The sequence below is a fragment of the Sclerotinia sclerotiorum genome, genomic scaffold (genome assembly GCF_000146945.2).
Source record: "Sclerotinia sclerotiorum 1980 UF-70 scaffold_15 genomic scaffold, whole genome shotgun sequence".
In the NCBI taxonomy this organism is placed as follows: Eukaryota; Fungi; Ascomycota; class Leotiomycetes; order Helotiales; family Sclerotiniaceae; genus Sclerotinia; species Sclerotinia sclerotiorum.
The window spans coordinates 589285-613602 of record NW_001820821.1 but is presented as its reverse complement, the minus strand read 5'-3'; the positions used below and the strand labels follow the sequence as shown (position 1 = coordinate 613602).

The 24318-nt window shown below is 42.8% G+C and overlaps 11 protein-coding genes across 11 annotated transcripts; 6 read left to right on the top strand and 5 right to left on the bottom strand.

Annotated features, from left to right (window-relative positions):
- Positions 1-21: 21 nt before the first annotated feature.
- On the top strand, positions 22-286 carry SS1G_10300 (predicted protein; the record flags this gene model as incomplete). The annotated part of the gene is made up of 2 exons (XM_001588703.1): positions 22-205; positions 273-286. The coding sequence occupies 2 exons, from the start codon at positions 22-24 to the stop codon at positions 284-286; spliced, it is 198 nt and encodes a 65-aa protein (XP_001588753.1).
- A 1274-nt stretch (positions 287-1560) lies between these two features.
- Positions 1561-1759, bottom strand: SS1G_10299 (predicted protein; the record flags this gene model as incomplete). The annotated part of the gene is made up of 2 exons (XM_001588702.1): positions 1561-1681; positions 1752-1759. The coding sequence occupies 2 exons, from the start codon at positions 1757-1759 to the stop codon at positions 1561-1563; spliced, it is 129 nt and encodes a 42-aa protein (XP_001588752.1).
- Positions 1760-2425: 666 nt separating this feature from the next.
- Positions 2426-2869, bottom strand: SS1G_10298 (predicted protein; the record flags this gene model as incomplete). Its single annotated transcript, XM_001588701.1, has 1 exon — positions 2426-2869. One exon carries the CDS (start codon positions 2867-2869, stop codon positions 2426-2428), a length of 444 nt encoding a protein of 147 aa, XP_001588751.1.
- A 1029-nt stretch (positions 2870-3898) lies between these two features.
- On the top strand, positions 3899-4154 carry SS1G_10297 (predicted protein; the record flags this gene model as incomplete). Its single annotated transcript, XM_001588700.1, has 2 exons — positions 3899-3966; positions 4067-4154. The coding sequence occupies 2 exons, from the start codon at positions 3899-3901 to the stop codon at positions 4152-4154; spliced, it is 156 nt and encodes a 51-aa protein (XP_001588750.1).
- A 909-nt stretch (positions 4155-5063) lies between these two features.
- On the bottom strand, positions 5064-5279 carry SS1G_10296 (predicted protein; the record flags this gene model as incomplete). Its single annotated transcript, XM_001588699.1, has 1 exon — positions 5064-5279. The coding sequence occupies one exon, from the start codon at positions 5277-5279 to the stop codon at positions 5064-5066; it is 216 nt and encodes a 71-aa protein (XP_001588749.1).
- A 2195-nt stretch (positions 5280-7474) lies between these two features.
- SS1G_10295 (hypothetical protein) lies at positions 7475-8237 on the top strand (the record flags this gene model as incomplete). Its single annotated transcript, XM_001588698.1, has 3 exons — positions 7475-7774; positions 7835-7905; positions 7961-8237. 3 exons carry the CDS (start codon positions 7475-7477, stop codon positions 8235-8237), a joined length of 648 nt encoding a protein of 215 aa, XP_001588748.1.
- A 1547-nt stretch (positions 8238-9784) lies between these two features.
- SS1G_10294 (hypothetical protein) lies at positions 9785-12007 on the bottom strand (the record flags this gene model as incomplete). Its single annotated transcript, XM_001588697.1, has 1 exon — positions 9785-12007. One exon carries the CDS (start codon positions 12005-12007, stop codon positions 9785-9787), a length of 2223 nt encoding a protein of 740 aa, XP_001588747.1.
- A 1414-nt stretch (positions 12008-13421) lies between these two features.
- Positions 13422-13853, top strand: SS1G_10293 (predicted protein; the record flags this gene model as incomplete). Its single annotated transcript, XM_001588696.1, has 3 exons — positions 13422-13424; positions 13492-13710; positions 13770-13853. The coding sequence occupies 3 exons, from the start codon at positions 13422-13424 to the stop codon at positions 13851-13853; spliced, it is 306 nt and encodes a 101-aa protein (XP_001588746.1).
- A 1186-nt stretch (positions 13854-15039) lies between these two features.
- SS1G_10292 (hypothetical protein) lies at positions 15040-17421 on the bottom strand (the record flags this gene model as incomplete). The annotated part of the gene is made up of 3 exons (XM_001588695.1): positions 15040-15404; positions 15460-17302; positions 17377-17421. 3 exons carry the CDS (start codon positions 17419-17421, stop codon positions 15040-15042), a joined length of 2253 nt encoding a protein of 750 aa, XP_001588745.1.
- Positions 17422-18023: 602 nt separating this feature from the next.
- Positions 18024-19587, top strand: SS1G_10291 (hypothetical protein; the record flags this gene model as incomplete). The annotated part of the gene is made up of 4 exons (XM_001588694.1): positions 18024-18250; positions 18301-18786; positions 18836-19070; positions 19123-19587. The coding sequence occupies 4 exons, from the start codon at positions 18024-18026 to the stop codon at positions 19585-19587; spliced, it is 1413 nt and encodes a 470-aa protein (XP_001588744.1).
- A 1803-nt stretch (positions 19588-21390) lies between these two features.
- Positions 21391-24006, top strand: SS1G_10290 (hypothetical protein; the record flags this gene model as incomplete). Its single annotated transcript, XM_001588693.1, has 2 exons — positions 21391-21436; positions 21497-24006. The coding sequence occupies 2 exons, from the start codon at positions 21391-21393 to the stop codon at positions 24004-24006; spliced, it is 2556 nt and encodes an 851-aa protein (XP_001588743.1).
- Between the last annotated feature and the right edge of the window lie 312 nt (positions 24007-24318).

Here is a 24318-nt window from a genome sequence, read left to right as displayed (position 1 = left end):
GGAAGAAGTAGGAAGGAAGAGATGAGCCGAGCATGCTCGAGGGGAGGGGTAGGTGGAGAAACGGAGAAAGGCGGAGGGGTGGAGGGAGACGATGGCGAGAGAGGTGAGGAGAGAGGTGAGGAGAGAGGTGAGGAGAGAGGTGAGGAGAGAGGTGAGGAGAGAGGTGAAAAGAGAAATAAAAGGAAACGACGAAGAGGCGAAGAAGGTAAAAAAAAACATTATAACTTTTAATTATTTTGTAAATAGAACTAATGAAGAGAAAAAAAGAATAGAGAAAGGTACATAACGATGAGAAAGTAGACACTAGGAAATAAGTGTATCTAGGTATAATTAGTTAAGTGATCTTTTGAATATCGATCGTATTGTGAAAGTACCTAGTGAGGATAGTGAGGATAGTAAGAATTGGAGTTTTTTGAGTTTTCGAAGTAGGAAAGGACGGAAAGGAGGGAGTAGGGTGTAGGAGAAATGGGAGGAATAAGGGAAGAGATGAGATGAGATGAGGAAGAATGTTGGTGTGAGATTTTGGAGGTGGAGTGTGGAGATTGACTTATAGAGAGATTAGAGAGGGGTGGCGGATATATATAGAGAGAGAAGGAAAGGAGGGAAAGGAGGGAAAGAATGTAGATGCAATGATATCTGGATATATATGAATGCGATGTAGATATATAAATACAACATAAGACCAGAGATGAAAAGAGAGTCGTATACCCACTATATATAAAGTAAATAACCAAGCCTATATATCCTTTAAAGAAGTACTACATTTTGCTAGATTATAAAGTTTATGATTGGGATTTTGGTTTCGGTGTTCAGTTGGGTTTCTAGGATGATAGGAGATTTATTAATTTATTAACTTATTATTTTGACTTATTAATGAATTAAACAATAGAGGAGAGATGGAATGGGATGGGAGGGTGATTGGGGAGGACTAGGCATACAAGCTTGGAAGTGAAGGTATACGTGTAGAGACAGGATAAGGGGTAAAGAGAAGTCTTCAATCGCGCATTGAGGTTGAAAAAAGTGTTGAATACCGGTTTTCTTTTTCAAAGGAATAATGACATACGCGACTAGTAACACATAACGTTCTACTAGGAGAGCAGATGTGAAGTTTATTTTGTTCATTGATTGATTATTTGATACATTTTAACTTTAGTCTGCCGTTAAAAGACATTAATAGACATCGATACCATCCATTCTAATCCGTATTGACACTTCCTTAGTAATGTAATAGCATGAGAGAATGAGAAGCGAGCAAGTCCGGTGTCTTGAATGACGAAAATGCAGCAGCAAAGATTTAGACCAGAGCTAGCTATCTTCCGCGACAAACTTGAATGTTCTCCTCCGCATCAATACCGTGAAATTTGTCATAAGCTGGAGATCAAGATTTTTCTGTGCTGCCCACTGATAACATAGAACCAAGCAGAATCATATCCATCTGTGCCTGTCCAAATAGAATCGAAATCAGACTCATCATATCGCTTCCACTTAGGCTCCGTTTTGATCTTCGTTATGCTCGAAATCTCCCACATTGTCATCAGTATCGTTCTTATTGAGGTTGAACTATCCGGTAACATCATCATCATCAAATTCTGTAGAAGGATCAGGAGTAGAAACGGTATAATCACTATCCGAAGGATAATCGTAACGGAATTTCACCTGATAGATCATGATCTCCCAAAGCCTACTAACTGTAAGCGTTGAGAGTCCTGAATGTTGACGAGGATCTTTGATGAGAACTTCTAGCAACGTACTCAGACATGGTGGTTCAAGCCCGTCTTTGCTGTAATAATCTAGCAGCAAAGATAGTTCTGAATAGCGCTGTAAGCAGATATCATATCTATTGCTCGACATGACGGCAAAGATTTTGTACTTCGTATCTTCATATTTTCCGCCCAAACAACCTCTGAGCTGGCAGGTGCGGAGAGATAGATACTGTAGTGTAGTAAAGACATTGTCCCATCCAGACATGTCTCCCTGCAGTGTCAAGTCACCTAAGTATAAATGCTGAAGCGTTGATGTGTGATCCTTGAAAAATTGAGAGGTGTTCGTGGGTACCTGATATGTTACAGAGCTCGAAGGATTTCAATTTTGGCAGTTTTAACGATCCAACTATGCAATCCTAATTCATTGTGGGAACAGTATATGTGTAGAAATAAAATGAATCCAGGGCGACTCGGAGTTTCTCAAGATTCACGGCGGAACTTAAAAAGTTCCGCATGCCTGAAATGACAGGAGGGGAATGTTGCTTCCAGAAGTGAGGGCAAAGTGCTATGTCCATGTGCTTGAGATGCTGAGTTACTTGAATAATAAGATAGGGGGAAGAGTAAAAGACCGGAAAGAAAAAGTGCACGGGGATAACTGTAGCAGTGAGACTGGTTAATTTTATGCCTGCCTTGCCAACAGCAAGAATCATTCCTTGTAAAGCTCAACCCCTAATGTCCCCTGGTTGATCTGCACCAGTGTATAGTTCGGAATAAATGTCTTTGGTTGAAAAGCGTTCATGAAAAGCTGGATGAGAACCAGGTCCATCACTTCTCACATTGATACATTTGAGATTTTGAAACTTTTGCAGGGCTTGGTAAAAAGCAAAGTAGTCATAGTAAGTGGCCTTCATCAATGACTCGCTGTCAATGATACGCCGGTATGCCTTCCACTTTGCTTCAAAAGCCTCTTGTCTTGTAGCATCATCTCCTGTTGCAGGAGTAAATCTACTGGATTTTTCAAAATAGATACGTCGATATCCAATAGCGTGCACGGCTCGTAACATAAGCTTCGGAAGTACTTCGAAAGATCTGGCCGTATTGATACATTCAACAGGTTTTCGAAGCTCTTCCTTGTAAACATGACATGCAGATCGCGAAAAAGACATTTTGACGCAACATATACGCATGATTTGCTTGCAAATCGAAAACAAATCAGGTCTTTTCGAGCAAGGTACTCGCAGATCGTAGCAAGAAGTTCCGTAGGTAACGTCTCCGTGATGGACTTGCCGGTATAAAGGTTTGATTCTGTCATGAAGAGAGAGTGTTTGGTTCGGATAGAGAAGCTCAATTAAATAGATGTGGACACAGCAGGGAGGAGAGTAGTTGGTCAAATAAAGAGAATGGAACAGTTCAAATGCCAGAACTGAGCCGCCTGTGGAGGTTTGGAAAATTGCCGAATTCAAGAAATCGTGCAAGCTTAGAGATTCTTCGAGAACAGGGAAGAAATTTTGATTGAAGTCTCATGTGTATAACGTTGTACAGGCGAAGAGGTGTAAAAATTTGTGTGGTATGTTGATATCGAAAACACTGTTTAACTGTGTAGAATCTGAAGCGGTAAGTTACAATTGAATCGTTGAAACCCACAACACTTTTGAATGATAAATAAGTCTACCTACCACGCTATCAAAGCAAGAGAAGGACAGAGAAATCTCTTGATCTGTGCCTGTAAAGATATGAGGAGTATAAAAGTTTGGGAAGTCAATGATATATTATTACTCTTCGATAACAAACCATGTTACCACCTCATCAACGAGAAAGAAATAGAGAGGTTTTTTGATTTGTATATGGAAGGATGAAACGGGTATAAGGTTCCGGAAACCGATGACAGATTTTTGATCATCTACATTTGTATTAAGGTGGAAAGTGTGTAAGGTTTGGAAAGTCCAAGATATCGCAAACTGTTGGTACGAGAAGGATACGGAAGACGTAGCACCCACGGATTACGTAGGTCCTGTATGTCTAATTGTATTCTGTCTAAAGAGCTAGCTACATATTGAAAGTAGTAAGTCTTATATAGACTTACTAAAAGAGCTAGTCTCTTTCGCGTTCGCTTAGTTCTTTATTACAGTAGTAATTGAATTGAAGTCATTCACTTCGTTCACACACAAACACTTTCTGACGGTGTAGAATCCATCATGGTTGAGGAAGTCACAATCGAGGATTCCATTGAAACTCGAATCAGAACGCTTTCTGCTGGTGTCAAGTTACAAGCTTAAAACCTGATCAATGAAGAGGGACATAGAAGAAAGAGGATAATGTTATAGATATTTGTGTACCTATAGTACCTACATAAAGGTGGAAAGGTCAAAGGTTTGGAAAGTTGATGATCGCAAGCAACTTTTTAAGTGTGTGTTTATTCCAGGCTTGGACGTGACCGTTAAGGTTACGTGATGCGATAGGTTAAGTGAACTGTGCGGGATCACGTGGAAGGTTAATGTCGTTATCAAATTAAACTGAGCTCGTGCCCCGAGCGATTCCGAAACAACGTTGATAAGCCCAAATAAGTGGATAGGTTCAAGCCAGCTTCAGGGTGCTGAAGTAGATTTATTGCTTGCTGGAGAAAGCTTCGTTTCTATTATCTGACCAGGCGTCACTGATGGGGGCTCGGCAAGTGAAGCGTCTTTGTGCACATATGCATTGAATGTGCTCCAACTACTCAGACCTTGACTCACAACCGCAACATTCAGCAGGCTCTAAAAGAACGTTGGAAGGTAACGCAATGTCTCTGGATTCATGTTAAATGACGGTCTCCGAGCATGACATGCCCAATTCCTTGCTGCGTACCGATGTAAAGGCGTGTTTTTGAACCTCTGTAACAACTCCTCTGTTGTATGGTATGGGCCTTCTTCAAACTCGTTGGGGCTCAAGTTTTTTTATGGGCTTCTGTTTCAGACTCGGCAATCATTTGTTTCCCTCCAGCATAGAGTGGCGCTGCTTTATCAGTTTTGATGGCGCAAGGGTGTGTCCTTAAGAATCCTTCAGCTGCGCAATGGACAAACTGAACCGTGTTGTCTTCGCCCTCGCCTCCACATGTCACAAGCCCAAGACCATGGTTACGATTTCTTGGACGGTGTATAGTTTATCCTGGCGTGTTTCCAAAGCAGAAGAACCAATTGAGATGGCAAGAGCCATTTTGAGCTCCCGACTAGTAATTTTGGTTCAGCAAATGTAAGCCAGGTAAAGATAGTCTTTGTATCTTTGCGAAAACCTGATTGTCGATTATTGATTCTTTGCAAAGTCTTGGAATATGAGGTCTTCACCGCCTCCCCCAACGCTGTGACAGTGTCGCGCGCTTTCTTTCTATCTCCCAGCAAGTCGAGGCATAGATGAGCAAGTAGAAATCCGTGAAAAATCAACCAAAATCTTTAGTTTGGTAGAATGATAATCTAACATCCTATCCGAAGCATCGAAAATCTTCTCTTTTCTGCATTTTTTGCTTGTTTGTTTTGCACTTTGAACGAACGCGGCGACGAGGTCTGTCATTTCACCAACGTATAAACCAATATCTACTCCCATTTTCTTGTTATTATCATGAATCCCTTGCTACAAGGCATCTTTAAACTGTTCTTGAATTCCGAGTCGAATCTTGAAGTTGTGAGTGTAGCAACGTCCGACTCCTTGTGAAGCTGGAAGAATTCCCCCACAAGCTTCTTCCGTTCGCGTTTATTGCACTCGTCGAGGGTGTCAATAACAATGAAGACTTTTGGATACATTCTCGCGATGCTCTGAATAGCCCCGAAGATACCTTCCAGATTTGGCTCCCTAAAGTGTTTCGGCTTGTTGAACATGGACACTTCATCTGGAGGATTATAGCAAGCTCGAAACAATTGTTTTAATAAGCTCGCAAGGAGGCGCCCAGCATTCTGAACTTTTTGTGAGCCGATTCAAAGTATGGTTATGTCAAGACGACCGTGTTTGAGCTATAGGCTAATTCACTCAGATGATCGATGATAACATACATAACGGTCTTGCCCACGCTAGGGTCGCCTAGGCAAAAAGAGACTGTGATCGAATAGTCTTGGATTTTTAAACTCGCCCGATTGTAAGAACCATAAACCCGTGTTAGGACATTGTAGCGAAAGTTTTCTCTTTGCTTGACGGAAAAGTCTGGGCCAGCTAGCCAATCCACAATCTGTTCGATGAATATGACCGTATTCTTTCGTTGGAAGTCTCCTTCAACATCCAAGTTAGCTCATCTTGATTTATGTGATACCACCATCACTTATGTGATTGTTTATACGTAACTCTAACGTACAGAGCACTTGCTTCTTCTTGCCATAGTCTGATCCGCTTTCGTGACAGAATTAATTATTTTTTCATCACTAAAAACGAACAGATGTTTGTCCTAGTTACTAGTACCTCCTGCTCTATCATAGAATAAAAATATGAGGCTGTCGCTCCATTCGGTGCCCTCCTTTTCGTCCCTGATGTAAGCAGTTGCAAACGATCTCTTTCTTATTTTAAGGCTGCGCAACGGGGACCCGCGGGGCGGATTATTGCTTTGGTAGATAATCCGCGGATGATCTACTCGCGAGGCGGATTATTGGAAAACTCAAATGTATAATCCATGAAACAGGTAGATGGATAATTTGTGGATAAATTGTAGATTATCTGCAAAAATCCACAATCTATAGATATTCGTAAATAATCCGCCCACAGATTATCCATAAAGCTCTGTGGACTATCTACAGGGCGGGTCGAAGCTTTATGGATAATCCGCGGAGCGGACTATCCATAGATATCCGCGGGTTGCGGACTATTTTTGCGCAGCCTACTTATTTTTGAGTGTAATTTTCTCTTTTTTTGACATGCTGGACCCGCCCGATCTTCTCAATACTCTAGAGTCCATTCATCCTCAGCGTCATGTAGTCTTTACATAGTCTATTTACTAGCTGTGTTCGATTGCTAGCGCCAATGACTGTGGCCTTCTTGTCCCTTTTTGCAAATCTCACAGTTTAACTTTGGCTTTCTAACTCGAAAACACGTAGAAGGCAAAGCTTCAACAAGATCTATCATTAAAATTCGTGTTGGTCTTACCTAAATAACTAGAACTATGAAATTACCGAAGTGTATAGTAATTCGGTTCCTTGTAGCACTGGCGTCAATGCTGGTGAAATATCACGTGATCATTATTCTCACTGGTATTATTGGGATGTCTAATCATGATTCAATTGTCCTCGTTAGCAAGGACTAGTTGAGACAGCGTAATTTGATAGGTGGTATAATCAAGACTGTGAAACTACAGTTAGATCATACTCGCACTTTCTGCAAATCATAAAATACTGTATTCTGCAGCACCAAACAACCGCCGGCCACCCAAACAACCATCGGCCGCCAAAACAACCGCCGGCTTATAAATGCACGCACCTTGCGGAGTATCCCGTCGTTTATCCCCCATTTATGGAATTAAACCGCTTTGATTATCAAACAAAATCAACCTAAATCTCAAATGATTTGTTAAATTAATCGCTTCACTTGTTCAATTAGATAATTGAATTGGGAGATGAGTGGTAAGCATGCGCATGCATAAAATTGAAGAATTATAATTCCAATTATGCACAATCTTCAGGCCAACAGCCATGGGGTATATATAAAAGCATGCTGCTCGAGCAAGTAATTGTTAATTCAAACTCCCACAAGCATTCAAACATCATCACCTCCGGTATCTCAACACGACAATCTCTTCAGAATTACCAATCGAAACTCACAAAATGGTACTCAAACTCTATGGTATGGCTCGAGCAACTTGCACTCAGCGAGTACTCACTGTACTCGCTGAGAAAGACATCGATTACGAGCTCATCTCTGTGAATATCTTCCAGGGAGAGCAGAAGCAGCCTTCGTGGCTTGAGAAGCACCCTTTCGGAAAGGTCCCCTTGCTCGATGATGATGGTTTTTTGATTTATGAGAGCAGAGCCATATGCAAATATCTTGCACGAAAGTACGCTGATAAGGGTACGAAACTTATTCCCGCCGACGGAGATTTAAAAGCCTATGGGCTATTCGAACAAGTAGGTTTTTATAGTGGATATGCCCCTGACCTTCAACAAAGCGAACTAACACCTTACTAGGCTTGCTCATTGGAACAGTCTTACTTCGATGTTGGTAGCTTTGGTGTCTGGTTTGAACATGTCATCAAGCAGTAAGCTTTTTATAGTCCGATTTCATGCTGGGAAGACGAATACTGACAAAGGCAGAGTGAAAGGATTGGGCGCCACCAGCCCGGAAGCTGTTCAACAACATCTCCAGGGACTCGAAAAGACTATCGCTGCATACGACCAAATACTCTCGAAACAAAAGTATCTCGCGGGAGATGAGCTCACTTTGGCTGATTTGTACCATTTGCCACATGGTACGCAGGCATTGACATGGGGACTCCAAGACATACTTGGAAAGTATCCTCACGTGAACAGGTGGTGGGAGGAACTTCAAGCTAGAGAAAGCTGGAAAGGAGTAGTTGCAGCCGCTGTTTAGATTTATCATGTGCTTTTGCTGTGGTATACTATTGTCAAAAGACAGCCAGCCATTTTAATGGGTTGAGGTTGCATGCGTTTCAGTCATTCAAAATACTAGCACTGCCAGTGATAAAAATCTTATTACCCTCTTCCTCGTTTCTCTTTGTTGCTTTGCGCCTTGAAGTGCTCCCAGTACCTGCTAAGCATCTGAAAGATTATTCACTTACAATTGAATATTCGGACGGTAAATTTACCGCAGGCCTGGTTATGTGCAAGCATTGGATTATGAAATGGCTGAAGTTGCTCTTGCCGCCATTAGATTAGCCTTGATAGTTCATTATAAGTTTCTTCGCACTTACAGGTTCAAATTATATACTTGTCTCTTTACTCTTACAAGAAACATAGGCTATCTTGCGCAAATATCTTGTACTTTCCAATTCAGACAAACTATATTCACTTGTGATAGGAATTGCTTGACGTATATTCACACTAGGAGGAATACAATTTTAGTTAACAAACGTGGTATAAATGCAAATGTCACATCAAAATTCATTACAGGGGAATCGTTTCATACTAACCCACCTGCGAGGAAAATATGTTCATTGCCATGTAGTATTGGTGACTGAGAGCCTCGTCTAATTATGCTGCTGAGAAGAGCAAAATCATAAAAGGGTTTATCATCCTACAATCTCAAAGTAATAGATCACTTGATTGCTTGCCTCTATTCATACGTCAAAGAATTCCCGCAGGACATTATCAGAGCCTATAACCTGCTAGTTACTTACAGCGTTAGTAGCGCAATATCTAATGACTTCTGGCCTAATATCCTCGTAGCAAATTACACAATGTTATCTTTTCATTTTTTCCACAACGGCTGACTGCAATTTTTCGGAAAGTGCTTTATTCATCGATCGAATTTATTCGAAATTCATGGTATCTTATTAGAAATATTTAAGTCAATAGTTTGCATTTCACGAATTCCATACGTCTATATCAACATTCGGCAAATCCCCCCTGCCAATCAACAGAATTTCCATCACACAATCCCAATATACATTCAAACTGATCAAAATCTGCCACATACGACCATAGACTGAAGAGAATTGGGCATCCCGTCCGCTCTGCCATACACAAGCTTCAGATCGGTGGATTAGTAGTTGGGTGGGTGACCACCAGCGAATCCCCACTGTTGTATGTTTTTTTCTTTTTTTTTTTTTTTTTACTGTTTTTGGCATCTTCCGGTGGAGGCTAAGTTTTGGAGGGCGACGAGTTTTCATCATGATTCCACTATTTTGTGCGAGTTTTAATATTGTTTTCCATAGTCATCTTATATAATGACAAGTTTTGGAGACAGGGAGATGTTGTGCTGAAAACCGTAGAAGTTTTATAGACTGATATTCTATTGCATTGGTCTTTTTTGTTTTGCTCGAATTTCAACAGGGGTAGCGAGTTACAGGCATAACTTACTCACATATTATGAACATATCAAAATTCAGCAAAAAGCTCCATTCCTTAAAATACAGACACAAAAGCTAATTATTTGACTAAATCCCAAAACTCCCCACTTCAACCAACCACATCTGCCTCTCCAGCTTCAATAATAAACCGGAATGAATCGGTTTCTTCTTTTTCATCAGTAGGCTTTGAATCAGTCTTTTTGTTTTCATCACCTGTTTTGCTGTCCTGATCAGTCGCTTTGGTTTGAGACTCGTCGGTTTCTTTTCCATCGTTATCGAACTGTTCTTGAGGTGTTGATTTTTCGTCGTCAGTTGTTTTCTCGTCACTCTCTGGCTTCTCGTCATTCTCTTGCTTCTCGTCACTGTCGAGCTTCTCTTCAGTGCCTGTATTTTCTTCAGCGTCTGGTTTCTCATCGCTCTCTGGCTTCTCGCCACTATCTGATTTATCTTCAGCGCCTGGCTTTTCTTCATCATTCGGTCTCTCGTCGCTACCACCTCCGCTATCGGGCTCTTGTTCTTGTGGCTTTTCACCACCATCTGTCTGTTCATCACCACCTGACTTTTCCTCACCATTCGGTTTCTTATCATCGTCTGGCTTTTTGTCATCATCTCCACTACTAGGTTGTTCTTGTGCTTTTTCCCCTTCATCTACGCTGGCTTCATTTCCGCTTTCGGGTGATGGTTGTGACTTCTCGTCTGTATCTGGCTTGTCAGCATCATCACCACCATTCTCGGGTTGCTGTTGCTGTGCCCCTTCATTGTCGTTTGCGTTGGTCCCGTCTCCGGCCTTATCTCCTTCCTGCTCCGTTTCTCCGTCATTACCTGGCTTCTCGTCACTATCTCCGCTCTCAGGTTGCTGCTGTGGTTGCTCATCAGCATCCACGGCCGGATCATGCTCTGGCTTTTCCTCGCCATCATTGGCTTTCTCGGACTGCTGTTGGGAACTCCCGTCGGCATTATTATCCTCCTCGCTAGGATCGACACGAATGCTTCTCTTGTCCCTTGCTTGCATATGCATCTTCAACATACTAGAGACACCTTTCTTTATCATAGGTAACAGTGTCTCGCGAGAGTCAACCACAGCCTGTGTAAAAGCAGGTGCCTTACCGCCAACTCCCGCAGCCTTGGTGAACTTTTCTGAATCTGACAGTATCTCGTAGCCGAGACTCCAGCCAAACGCTACTAGAGGCCCGATCACGGGAATCAGACCAAGACCCACAGCGACAAAGCCCACAAACAGATCTTTGATAAACTTATCGTCCGGCTCATCCTTCTCGTATTGCAATCTGACTCCTAGCTCTTTTGATTGCGCTTGAGCGAGATCGATGGCTTGAGCCATGTCAATATCCGCCGTAATCTTTGATGCATGGACAACGCGCCTTTCAAATAGAGTAAAGCAAGCATAAACGTTTCGATACTCATCTGTACGCTGGGAGTACGGAATCAGGAGTTGGCACGCCAATTTAAAAATATCAATTCGAACAGTCCACTGAGGCCGCATCCCCCAACCGGTTGTCTCATCTCCCACCGCGTCTTTGGCATAGTTAATCTTGGCGTACACTTGACTTGGTGCTTTTCCATCAGGTTTCACATAACCTGATGTGAGTCCAGGCTCCTGCAATGCCGGACCTTCACGATCAGGCCCGGCCTCTAGATCATTGACTCGTTTCACTAGCTTATCATAGACTTCAACGATTTTTTCAGCTTCTTTCCTCCACCTCCAGTTATGGGGATACGTTTCATTCCAACTGTCGACCACTTTCTTGCCAGCCGCTATGTCACTGGCAGCAAGGCCTTTTATGACATATGATGGTGGCATACCCTTACGACCGCGGACATCGAGACGAGAGAAAATGGCATGTTCCTTGTATTGGGGATGAGCAGTAAATGCGCATGGGATGTAAAAAGCTCTGACAGGATATGTCAGATCGACCCAGATAAAACGTTCCTTCGCAGTCGGCAACGGAACTGCAATGTAGCAAACAGCAGCAGAGCCTGTCTGACGCCATAGTTGACCGCGACTAATATTGCTGCTGATACGATATGTGCGTTTAATGTCCTCGGCGCTGGGGCCGTACATGGCGGTCATATACTGATAGCGGCCGTATCCGGCACTAAAGGGGGTGCCGAAGAAATCCTGTTGCCCAGTTCTTGGGTGGCCTGGATAACGTAATCGTGGAGCTACGGCATTGGCCTCGTCTTCAGTGGCATTGTAAACGACTTCGAGAAGCATCCACGAATAAAAGTCTTCCTGCTTTGAGCCATCGTAACCTGGGCTCTTGAGACTAGATTTTAAGAACCATGCTTGGCCTTCTCGTGCAGCTGCTGCCATTTTGCTTTCTCAATTGGGAGAGGGATTGAATGAAAAGAAGCTAAAAGTAAAAAGAAAGTAAGTTGTATTTTGAAGGTAATAACATTAACTTCGACAGGAAATATTTACAATATAAGAAACCACAATTAGAAGTCCGTATATGACTGTGGTGTCAAATTCGGTCACAGCCAGAGTAACAAAAATATTATCATTTTCGTGCCTAAAACCAAATGGCAATATCACACTGCTGTGGTTGAAACTGTTACTTCTATTTGGTGCAACATTTTTTGGTAGCGGATTTTGAATCAGCTGCTATGTGAGGTTTCACAGGTGTTCTCCTCAGGAATGTCTGCGCTGATACTGCATTTTCACTTGGCACAGCATTTTTTGACATCCGATTAATATAGTACAATCGTGAATGCTGCCCAAGTATCCAAGTTCATGTTTCAGTTGAAATATTCGTCTGGAAAGTTGGTGTGTTCAGACGAATTCTAATAGACAAATTGAGTTAGATACCAACCGGTTCCTTGGAATATTTCGAATATTGCCCGATATTGGTATTGCAAAGACCAGGGATTTTAATAATCCGGACTGTGGCCCGGTAACAAAAGATTCCTGAAGTTCTCTTCTCGATCGATTTATACATCAGGATCTTTTGAGATACAAAATCCCTTGAATATACACAGCATTTAGAATGTTCAAATTGCCTGGAACATGCAAAATATTTGAAACATACGAACTATTAGGTGCATTCAGGGTATTCAAACGTATATAACTTTCTCGAAGATTGAAAGCATTCACATCTAACCTGCCAGTCCGACTACAGCTATTGGATACACAGGCGTCAAAGACAGAGCTGAAACTTTAATCAATTCAGCTACTCGGGCATCATTATCATCTATTCAGAGTCACAACTTGTGCAGTGTAATCACTTGTATTGGTAACAATGCAGATCATGAGAATGAATGACGTCGTGCCACTACGTAGTACCGAGTGCTGGCGAAATATCATGTTACCCCAGTTCCCACATCCGGGAAGTCATGCATGTACATAGTGTTTTCAGCACCACAAAGATATGGCTTGTCTTGATGCAGAGAGCATGTTTATATTGTTTAGTTGCCATTCAATCAGGTTCTACTCTCGCGTCTGATGATCACTCGATTTCAGATCTAGTTCTGGTGTTCCTCGTGCCTAAACATCTTGGCAATATCTTACTAGGCTCAAGGATAGCTTCCAAGTCTTGTGTATATTACTCGTACTCTGATTCTGATTGTGTATACTTGAGAGAATAACCCCACTATCTCCATGCTACCATTCAGCTATATATGCAATTGACTCGCCTGTGCACCAAAATTGCTCATCCTACCTCTATCATACTTTCCCTTACACTCGCCCAAGCATTTTACAGAAAGCAAGAACAGTAGAATCAATAACCATGGTTCGTAAATATCTCTTCACATACCCCATTTACACATGAACCATCCAGCTTACCCTATCCCAACCAGTTTCGCACAATCGATGGCATTGCCACCGGAAGCAATACCGAGGACCGAGTAAAGAAACTCGAAGCACTAGTCACCGAGCTCAAGAAGATAGTACAGGACCAACAAAATCGCATCGAAGAACTTGAGAAAGCAAATGTTCAGAAGACAGTAGATGATTTACAGAAGCGTATGGAAGACCTTGAGAAATGGCCGGGTACTGGTGAAGAAGCTATTTTGAAGGTGAGTTAAATCCGTCAACTACCTATTGCTTGATTAACTTTATTTTAAAGATATTTCAGGATGCAAGTCAGGATGCACCACAGGCGGAAAGTCAAGCTGGGCCTTCGACAGAAGGAAAAGCTGAAACTTCGACTGATGATTGATTCACTGATTATTTTCTTCATTCCGACGTCTGTCTGGAAGCTTTAAAGGTTTCATATAGATATTCATCTGGTTGGATCCTTGGGCTCTCCTGTTTCAGTTGATTCTGAAGGATAATGGCTTCATGTCCTTTTAAATAGCTTCAACGGATCAGAGCGCTAGGGAATGAATTAGTTTGAGAAAAAGCCTATTGACTATACAAATAACATGTTCACCTTGTCGTAATCCTATTTTCACCCACATGCCAAATTTTGTAGCTGTCATCTGATCACAAAAAATCAGACGATATTAGTCTCACCTCAAAGATTTCTATTCTGTCCAATATCCCACTCACATTTAACCCCTCTCATCCCCGCTTCCAGACCCATAGCCCCTTTAACAAGTGACTCTAACCTAACAAGACCACCTCAACATCTCCAATTCCAAACAAACCACACATTCCCATAACATCCCCCCAAATCACAGACCAACCATCTCCAAACCACCAATCTCCACTCTCCAAACAAAGGGGTAATTCGCGTAAAATAATCCACCCTATTCTCTCCTCTTCTCTCCTCTTCTCTCCTCCCGCCTTTCCCTTTCCCTCTTACATATCGAAAAAAAAAACATTCCAGTTCCGCTTTTGTGTTTTATAATTACACGATATATAGAGTATTTATTCCACATCTTTTTGAAATTCCCCAATGAAGCGGCGACATACACCTTTTCTTATCTCATCACATCTCATCTTATTATATCATCCCCTATTTTAATGGAGGTTTTTTTTCTATCCTTAATGGATGATATGTAAACTCTGTTGCTTTGCTGTTTCGAAATCTATCGTATGGTGATATAAACTGTTACACTCATACACGAGACAGTCGATACTTATCGGGACTCATGTTACTATTGCCTTCTCTTTGACAACGGAAAGTTCAGGTTGGGGTTCGTGTCTGTTGTAGGTGTATTTTCTTCATAGGTAGTAGTTACTAGGTGCTAGGTAGGTAAAGAATTTACAGATTTTGAGACACATCCTCATCCCATCTCTTATGCGTCATTCAACAACCCAATTAGAATTGCTCTATCCTCCCTTCTACCCATGAGACATAATCTGCAATCCGCAATCCGCAATCCGCAATTCAAATTCAAATTCACACCGATCAAAACCCATCCCATCCGATATCAAATAATGAATTCGACCCAACCCTTCTAAACAATCTGTACATAGTTTGCCGGCACGCTCTTCACATGCCCCCCCTTCTCAACCTCTGCCCATCCATCCCCAGGATCCTCCTTAATAAGCACAAACCTTTCACCCTCCACCATACTATGTTCCGCTTCACTCTGCGCCGTGTATTCATAAAGTGCTTCTACATATTTCAATTTTTTCGCTCCCCTTTTAGGTGCGACGGCTGGGCCTTGCTTTTTGCTTGCAGAGATTGAGGAGCCGGAAGTAGAGATTATCGAAACGGGTCTATTGGTGGAATTGTGGGAAGACGGAGGAAGAATTTCGAGATAGGCGGTTGGCACTAGACCTTCTTTAGAGCCGTATTTGATTTTGGTCCAGCCACCGTCTGGGTTGAGTCAGCAGGTTGGTTCTTTGAAAGATAGGAGTGTAGGGTGACTAACCATCTGGTTCGAGGATTATGACTTCACTGCCCTCGGCTACAGTGACCTCTTCGCTACCATTAGCGTCATAGGCATATAGCATCTTTCCTTTCTGTTCATTTGATGCCGATCCATTGATCACACCGCTTCCTGGCAATTCGCTAATATACGCTGCTGGTGGAGGAGCCACAACCCTGTTTTTCTTTAGGATTCCCGGCTTGAGACTCGAACTTACACTCTGTCTTCGATCAACTGTCGTGTCTGAAGGCGTGTCCTCAGTTGTCGATTTTGCTGAGAGAGATCTGTTTGCACTAGCAGCATAGCCCGAACTTAACGAATTCATAGTATTGGATCGACTCATAGTTGGCAGCTCTGCAACACTATCTGCCAGGCCTGTGCCTGGAGCTTTCAAGGCATTTGCAGCTTCTTGACGTTCTGCCTTTAGTTTCTTCTTTTCATCTTTGGTTTGTTCTCCTGGACATTCGGCTGGAACCTTCATCTCACATTTGCTGTGACACGTGTACCCACAATCCCTACAATCGAATCCCTTTGCTGAAAGTCCCCATATACGTTCACCACATAAATCGCAATTAGTGGGTATTTTGAAAGTTTGAGATTTGAAGTTGTGACTCTTTGAGCCTAACGTGACATCGCCGACCGCCGCTGTAATCGTGGATGTTTCAACCTCCGCAGTGAGTCTCTTGTGATCAACTTGATGTAGCTCTTCTTGCAAAGCAAAAATAGCCCTAACAACTTCGACTTCGTCCCGCTTGTCCTTACCCTCTCTAATTTGCTGCTTCACACGTTTGATACTTTCAACCTCACGTCGCTTCTTATCCACCTCTCTCCTTAAATCTCCAAGTTGATTTTTAGATTTACTAAGGACGTTCCGTAGGAAAACCTTTGCAGTATCTCCCACCATCATCGCATTGTCGTCGTGCCATACAGGACTTGGTTCAAATGGCTTGTCTGGAGGCTCTTGCCAGGGTCCCACATTATGTCTGACAAACATCATACAATCTAGAGAAGGTTGATTTCTTGGGATCTCTGTCAGTAAGTGATTGGTAAACTCTGTGCTACGTTCTAGCATTCCCTTCTCTAATTGCGCCGCTAGTGTCCATATACCATTAAGTTTAACTGTGCGCGATTCGAACAGGTCCTGTAAGCTGTCGAGAAGGTCCGGGATATACTCATGATAGTATTTCTCTTTTTGTTTATTGGTGACATTTATGGCGATTAAGTAGCTATTTTTGACGTTGTGCATTTCAAGAATCTGTTGTTGGTATGCATTTTGTGCTTTCGTCTTTGAATAATCAAATGATGACTCTGCTTTCTTCCGCTTGTTCTCGACTTCCTGACATGCGGCATCGTATTTTCCTTTCATTTTGCGCAGATCCGCATATGTAGAATCTCTCTCCTTCTCCAATTTGTCCGCATATTCCACGTGGCGTTTCCTCAGCTCGTCGTAGCGTCCTCCAAGTACTTTCAGTGGCTCTGCAACCTGCGTAATCAATTCCCCCCCAAAACGATCGTGTTCCGCCGCGCGAGATTCGAGAGTGGTAAGTTGGGTTGTCCATGTTGTTAATGACGCACTACATGCGATAAGGTTAGTTAACAGTTGCACGACTAGTTCTGTTAAGAATATCCCTAACCTCTCGAGTGACCCAGGGGTCATAGCAGGTGTATCACCGACACTTAGATTGCTTGACTTCTTTGTCTTCTTCTCATAATACTTCTTTGCTAAAGCATTGAGTTTTGCGCTGTATTCCTTCTCGATTACACTTCTTTCGCGATAGAAAGCTTGGATGTCGTCCAGCCAGTCAATGCCATTGGACACCCAAGTATTTGTCGCTTTGAATCCATCCTACAAAGGAACATATCAAAAGTCAGGTAAGACAATGGTCAGAAAGAACATGCGAGCATGCGCCGTTCACTAACCTTCAGCTCAAGGCCAAACTGGGGAGCAATATCAACCTCCGCCATAATGTATACCGCAATTATAGGTCAGTAATCTGGGGATCTGTTGGATCATGGGCAACGTGAGAGAGCGAAAAGATTCATATTAGATTAGGAAAGTAAAGAATGAAAGAATATGAAGGTCGGTATTGGGCTTGGGCATATGTCATCAGGACAATAACCGTAATGAATAACTCGTACGCATAAATGCCCCGCCAAAATTACGGAGTTATTGTTATTTATTATATTAGTACCTAATTATTATTATTAGTTGGGTTGGCTGGGCAGGTTGGATGGTGGATTCAGATTCAGGCCGATCAGATTACATTGGACTGAGCCATCAAAAGGGCGGCGATCAAATGTTTTCTAAAGCGGCGAAATTAGGTAAGTGAGGCTGTCTTGTTTGTCGTTTGACATGAAATCACGTGTAGATTGCAGACCACACAGGCGCGCTAGATCGTTATAAGTTAGTTTAGCTCTTATCGTCTAAATAATGTCTCATCCTAATCAATCCTTTGCAACAATCACACAATCAAAATAGTTTACCCCTCCAGAGCCTCGTTATCTAAAAGAAAGAAACATCATTTTCTCTATATCTTCACGTTCAACATTAATCTTACTCCTCCAAAATGTCTGAATCCAAGAGCACATCTTGGGCGGATGAGGTTGCATCACCATCTACTGAAAAAAATGAGGAGAGCTCTTTAGAGGACGCACAAGTCGATGGAGCTACCGAGCCTTTAGGAGGTGGTACTCTCCAAGACGGTCAATATGAAGTTGAGGTTAAGCTCAGCGACATTCAGGGCGATCAAACCAGTCCTTTATACTCTGTAGATACATTCGAACAGTTGGGGATGTAAGTATCAGCTTCACTTTTGCAGAAGCTAAGCTGATTAATTCTACCAGTGACGCTTCGATTCTCAAGGGTCTCTATGCGATGAATTTCAAAAAACCTTCTAAGATTCAAGAAAAAGCTCTACCACTCTTACTTGGCAACCCACCAACAAATATGATCGCGCAATCACAATCAGGCACTGGAAAGACTGCCGCGTTCGTCATCACCATCCTATCTCGTCTCGACTTTTCAAAGCCAACCACACCACAAGCCTTATGTCTGGCACCAAGTCGTGAACTTGCCCGTCAAATCGAAGGTGTTGTCAGAAGTATTGGACAATTCGTCGAGGGCTTGTCTGTACAGGCAGCCATTCCAGGTGCGGTGGAACGAAATGCTAGAGTAAATGCAATGGTTATTGTGGGAACACCTGGTACCGTGATGGATTTGATCAAAAGAAAATCTATCGACGCATCTCAAATGAAGGTTCTATGCTTGGATGAGGCGGACAACATGTTGGATCAGCAAGGTCTCGGAGATCAGTGCTTGCGAGTTAAGTCGTAGGTTCCATGTCTTCCCGTTTGAGTATCGCGCCCTAATTCATTTTAGGATGATTAAAGTTGAGCAGATTCTACTCTTTTCTGCAACTTTTCCCGATGAGGTCTACGGTTTCGCTCAGCAGTTTTCGCCCCGTGCAAATGAGATCAAGTTAAAGCGCGATGAACTTACTGTGTCCGGCATCAAGCAGATGTTCATGGATTGTCCAAATGAGGTTGGAAAGTATGAGATTTTGGTCAAGCTCTATGGTTTGATGACAATTGGCTCCTCAATCATATTTGTGAAGGTATTTGATGAACAACACACTTCCATTATAGTCACACTGATTGAAATTACAGCGAAGAGATACTGCCAGTCACATCGCCGAGCGATTGACAGCGGAAGGACACAAAGTCGCCGCCATTCACGGAGCCTTTGAAGGTGCGGAGCGAGACACAGTACTTGAGGATTTTCGACAGGGAAAGGCCAAGGTCCTTATCACTACAAACGTTCTTGCCCGAGGTATCGATGTTCAATCTGTCTCAATGGTCATCAACTATGACATCCCTATGAAGGGTCGATCTGATTTCGAGCCCGATCCAGAGACCTATCTGCACCGTATTGGTCGAACCGGAAGATTCGGACGTGTCGGTGTCAGCATCAGCTTTGTTTTCGACAGAAAGAGTTATGATGCACTTAACAAAATCGCACATCATTATAACATTGATCTTATCAAGCTCAACCAGGATGATTGGGACGAGACGGAGGAAATTGTGAAGAAAGTCATTAAATCAAGCCGTGCTGGTACCAATTTACGGGCTTGATTATTTTTATATGGATCCTATATATAGATCCTTCAACCATCCATATCTCTTCCTGCGCTCGCTTGCTTTTACACACAAAATTGGGGGAAAAGCGGGCGTTTGCATATATGCATAAGCTCATGTTAGACCGGGAGGCTCAATTTGCTTACGAGGATATTTTTTAACAATGGATTCACTCAAGCTGGGATTGTTCTGGGCTGCAGACACAGCCGCGAGATGTGCCTTTGAAATTCTAATCGTGGATGAATTACGAAGAAATGACCATAATGAATGATTTAATCTAAAATAGCTGCAACGTGATGTATTGGGAAAGGCAGTGGAGACAGTATCTAGTAAACTGCAGCAAGATTTAGAAAAAGAAATCAGAATCAAAATATAAATCAGAATTTGACACGTATCAAATGCAATGAATCGTTGAACAATAAATAATACTGGCGTAGTACTTCGTATCCCGGACTTTACGAAGAACAATGGGATTGTTGAACATTCCTGCTTTCAGCCATTAACCTATCATGCATGAACTTATTCTGGGTCTACATTGAAGTCTCCAATCATACCCGCATCTAATTAAGTGGGTAAAATGATTCGGGAATCTCAATGTTGATGATTAGCTCTAGCTCTAGTTTGGCATCGCTTTTTCTATTAAATTATTAATATGCTTATTTATACCTCATTCGAAACAGCTTTACTCATGGTAAATAGTGTGTAGAAAAAGATAGATGGCAATGGACCATACTTGGCCCTACTTTTGCACTTATATTCTGCATCTCCATTGCAATCACTAATGCTGCAATCGTCGTTTTCAATCCGATTCAACGTCAAGTCACGTGTCAATCTAACCTTGTAACCGCCAGGGTCATTCTTCAGCGCTTACTTGCAGAACTAGACAACATCCACCATACAGGTAATGAGGCTTATCACCACATCAAACATGGGGTCACCTATTATGGCAGCGGCTATGTATCTTGAGTCCAGCGGTAGTATCATGCAGTTCCACGATTCGTACCTCGAGAATCGTGACGCCATGTGTATGGCCATAAGCCAGCTGTTGGAAAAGTTTTATTGGCTTTCAAGGTAGTATTGCGGGGTGTATTCGGTATTCTGCGAGCATATTGCTGAGATCTCCTGATGGAAATTTTCTACATCATTATTTCATATTTTCCTTCTGTTTCTCACATATCTCCTTACTGTCGAATTTTCCTTGATTTCCTTGTTTCCTTTCTTCTACTAGTATCATCACTGCCATGAATTTCTTTGAAGTTAGATTCGTATTGTAATTATGGATGAGACGCTGGACGACTCGAAAAGTGCTTTATTTCCCATCTTTGAGGTCAGTAGAATCTATTTCTGGCTCTCCTACTCCTTATACATATGCCACCTGATTCGAGACCACGCCTTGGAGCTTCCGTGTCCAACAGACTGAGTGACTCAAAGAACTATGACCTCAACAACCTCGATGATTACAAGCCCATGAAAGTTTTGAAATATTCAGAAGCATTTGGGAGATGTATATACACAAACAATGCTGACATTCACCCTCCTACAGTGTTTCCGAGAATGGCAATGTTACCATCGAGCCTCCTCCTACTCATATACGCATTGTCGACTTGTGTTAATGCGGAATTTTCTTTAACATCTCAAATAACAAGTTTTATACCTTCGTGCGCACAAGTCTGCTTTGAGTCATTTGTACAAGACAACTATCCGACCAGTGTTTGTGGCGACACCCCTACGTTAGATTGCCTATGTGAAAATAGCAGCAAGTCTACATATACCGTGGGAGAGGGAGCGGTACAATGTATAATGTCAGAGGCCAGTGTTGGCTTTTGTAATGGGGATGATTCTTCTAGTGAGTGGTTGTCGAGGTTGGCTTGATGAATCTTTCTGATGTGTATGGCAGATAATACAGTATTAAAAGCATATGAGATGTGCAATTCTGACAAGAGTGCACTACCGAATACACATAGCACTCTCACAGCAACTTTAGTTCTACAATCCGGCTCTGCAAGCATAGTACAAATTGCCCCGGTAGCAACGACAAGTGCTAGTGGTTCAACGGCCACAACTCTAAGGACAAGTGCATCACCAACTACTCCAAGTTCAACTACGGATGGGAAATCATCGACGGCAGTGCCACAGCCAGCAGCTGCCACGAGTGTCACTCCATCACAACAGAAGAGCAAACCAGTTTTGTCAACCGGCCAAATAGCTGGGATTGTGGTAGCAGGAGTTGGTGGGGTGATCTTGGCAGTTGTAGTTATATTGTTGTTTGCCTGTGTGAGGCGGAAAAGGCAGGCAAATCGTGATAGTGGATACCTCCCATTTCAACAAGAGCCTACAATGAGCATTAAATCTCAATCACACTTCGGAATAACGAAACCAATAGCACCATCGCCGGCTTCCGTTTCGACCCGAGGACCAACACCAATAGGGCCGTTTTTGGGGGCTCGAATGCATCCAAGAGGGGGCCAACCGAGCCCCGATCCTTTCTCCCAAAGGAATGCTATCCCGGAAAACATTGGCCTCGCCATGACCTCCGAAAGCCCCCAAAACAATTCTTTAGCTCCTATGGGTTATACTGAAGAAGTGTTCCAACGTGGACCTTCTCCACTTTTACCCGAAAGACCGACCCTCACCCTGCAAGTTCCTATCCAGCAAAATTCCAACAATATCCACACTGCTCCCTATCAACAATCATCAACCTTCGCCGGTAACAATCGGCAATCTGCGGCTACGCAATTCGAGGATGAAGATACATGCAGCACCGCTGTAGCATCTGAAGCACCGTGGAATGCTGCCTCCTATGGCTTCATGTCTAAAGAAGCGGTTCCCCGGCAGCCTGACCCTGCACACTATAGGTCACCTCGCCTCCAAGGCGAACTTTCGCCAAATGAAACCGAAAGTATCATCAATTCCTACAAGGATCCTTTGGTAGAACCTGATTTCTACGTACCTCCCCTTAATCTCCAAAGGAACTTCTCACAACCTCGCCGGCCTGAAAATACAATGAAACCTGTCAGCCGCAATCCATCTGTCAAGGATCCTCTCACAGCAACATCGTCTGTGTACTCGGCAAGATCCCAAATTTGTCAGCCCTCGTCAAATGAAGTTGACAAGCTAAACTCTCTCGTGCAATCTAATCCCTCATTTCGCCGCGTCCTTCGGAAATCCGCGCACAATCCCGCCGGACCACACGATCAAAACCGCACCTCCAGAACATCTATTGGTTCGATGACATCATTCGAAACCATAGATTCTATCAATCCTGAGCTCCAAGAACTCTCTGGCGACAATAACCTTAGTCCTGTCGTCGAATCTCCATCGGGCAGCCTAAGCGCTACTGGTAAATCTCCCGTTAAATACCCTAAAATCAAAGGCAACCTGAGCCAACGACATTCACGCAACCGCTCCCGCACCCGCACGTCAATAATAACCAATTTTCCCGCTCCACCGCCCATCTCCATCGAGTCACCCGTCTGTCCCCCGACGACGTACAGTAATAAGCCGTGGCAAGAAGCCGAGATCGCCGCCCAGAAATTACGAATGACATCTCTTGGCTTATCACCTGGTAACCATCTCGCCCCCGGCTCTCACAACTCATCTATCACAATTCGCAAAAGCAATGATTTCTTCAGCCCCACTATTTTAACTTCAAGGAGTCCTCCGCCCCCGATCCCATTACCCTTACCACCAAATACTCGACAGAGAGATATAAGTCCTGGAAATATGAGTGGAGGTAGCGGTAAAAGAAACGCACCGCCTCCCCCATTGAACCTTGCTGCTACTTCAAATTCAAATACCAATCGATCACAAAGTAAATGGAGAGTTCTTCCTGACAACAACGACGATACCAGCACGAACAGCAACACCATCACTCCTCCACAACAAACCTCACCCACCATCCCATCCCCTCATTGGCGTCCACAAATCCTCACAGGCATCTTGCGAAAAGACAGCGTTCAATCATTACACAACAAAAACACCATCAACCTCGACAACCAAACCGAGAACCAACTTCAATCCCAACCCATACTCCCAAACCCATCCATTCAAGAACCCGAAGTATCCTCCATCTACAGTCAAGAAACCCGTAATTTCACCTACGATCCACGTCTTACACAAATGACCACAATATCCAACATCAAAGCCCAAGGTCAAGATCAAGATCAAGCTGCTAATCCCCATGCTATATCCAACATCAACTCGGATTTCAACTTCAACCAAGATCCCAACACCAATACCCATACAAACACAAACGTAAATGGCAGATCAATCACAAACTTCAGAAACGATGGATCCAATCAAGCAATCACTATAAATACCAACGCAGACAATCCAGGTCTACCCAAGACACCTGGCTGGGTACCAAAGTTAACACCCACGAGGAGGGGAAATGATTTATTTCTCAGTGTACAATAAATAGTATTCGTATAGTGCGAATTTCTATTTCTTGATAATGAATAAGAAGTACTCGCGTACAGAAAGAGAGATATGTAGGAATAGTATGTAGAAATATAGGCTTCTGGGAACGAAGGAATGATTAAAGGATAAGAAAAGGATTGGATCTAGGTTAGGTTATGTTGGGCTGGGTTGGGTTGGACAATTTCTTCGGGATATATTAGTACATATTCTTTTTTTTTTTCGTTTATCTTTCTTTCTTTTCTGTCTTTCTTTTTTTAACTTTTGACTTTTTAACTTTTTATTTCTTTTTTCCTTTTGTGATTTTGTATG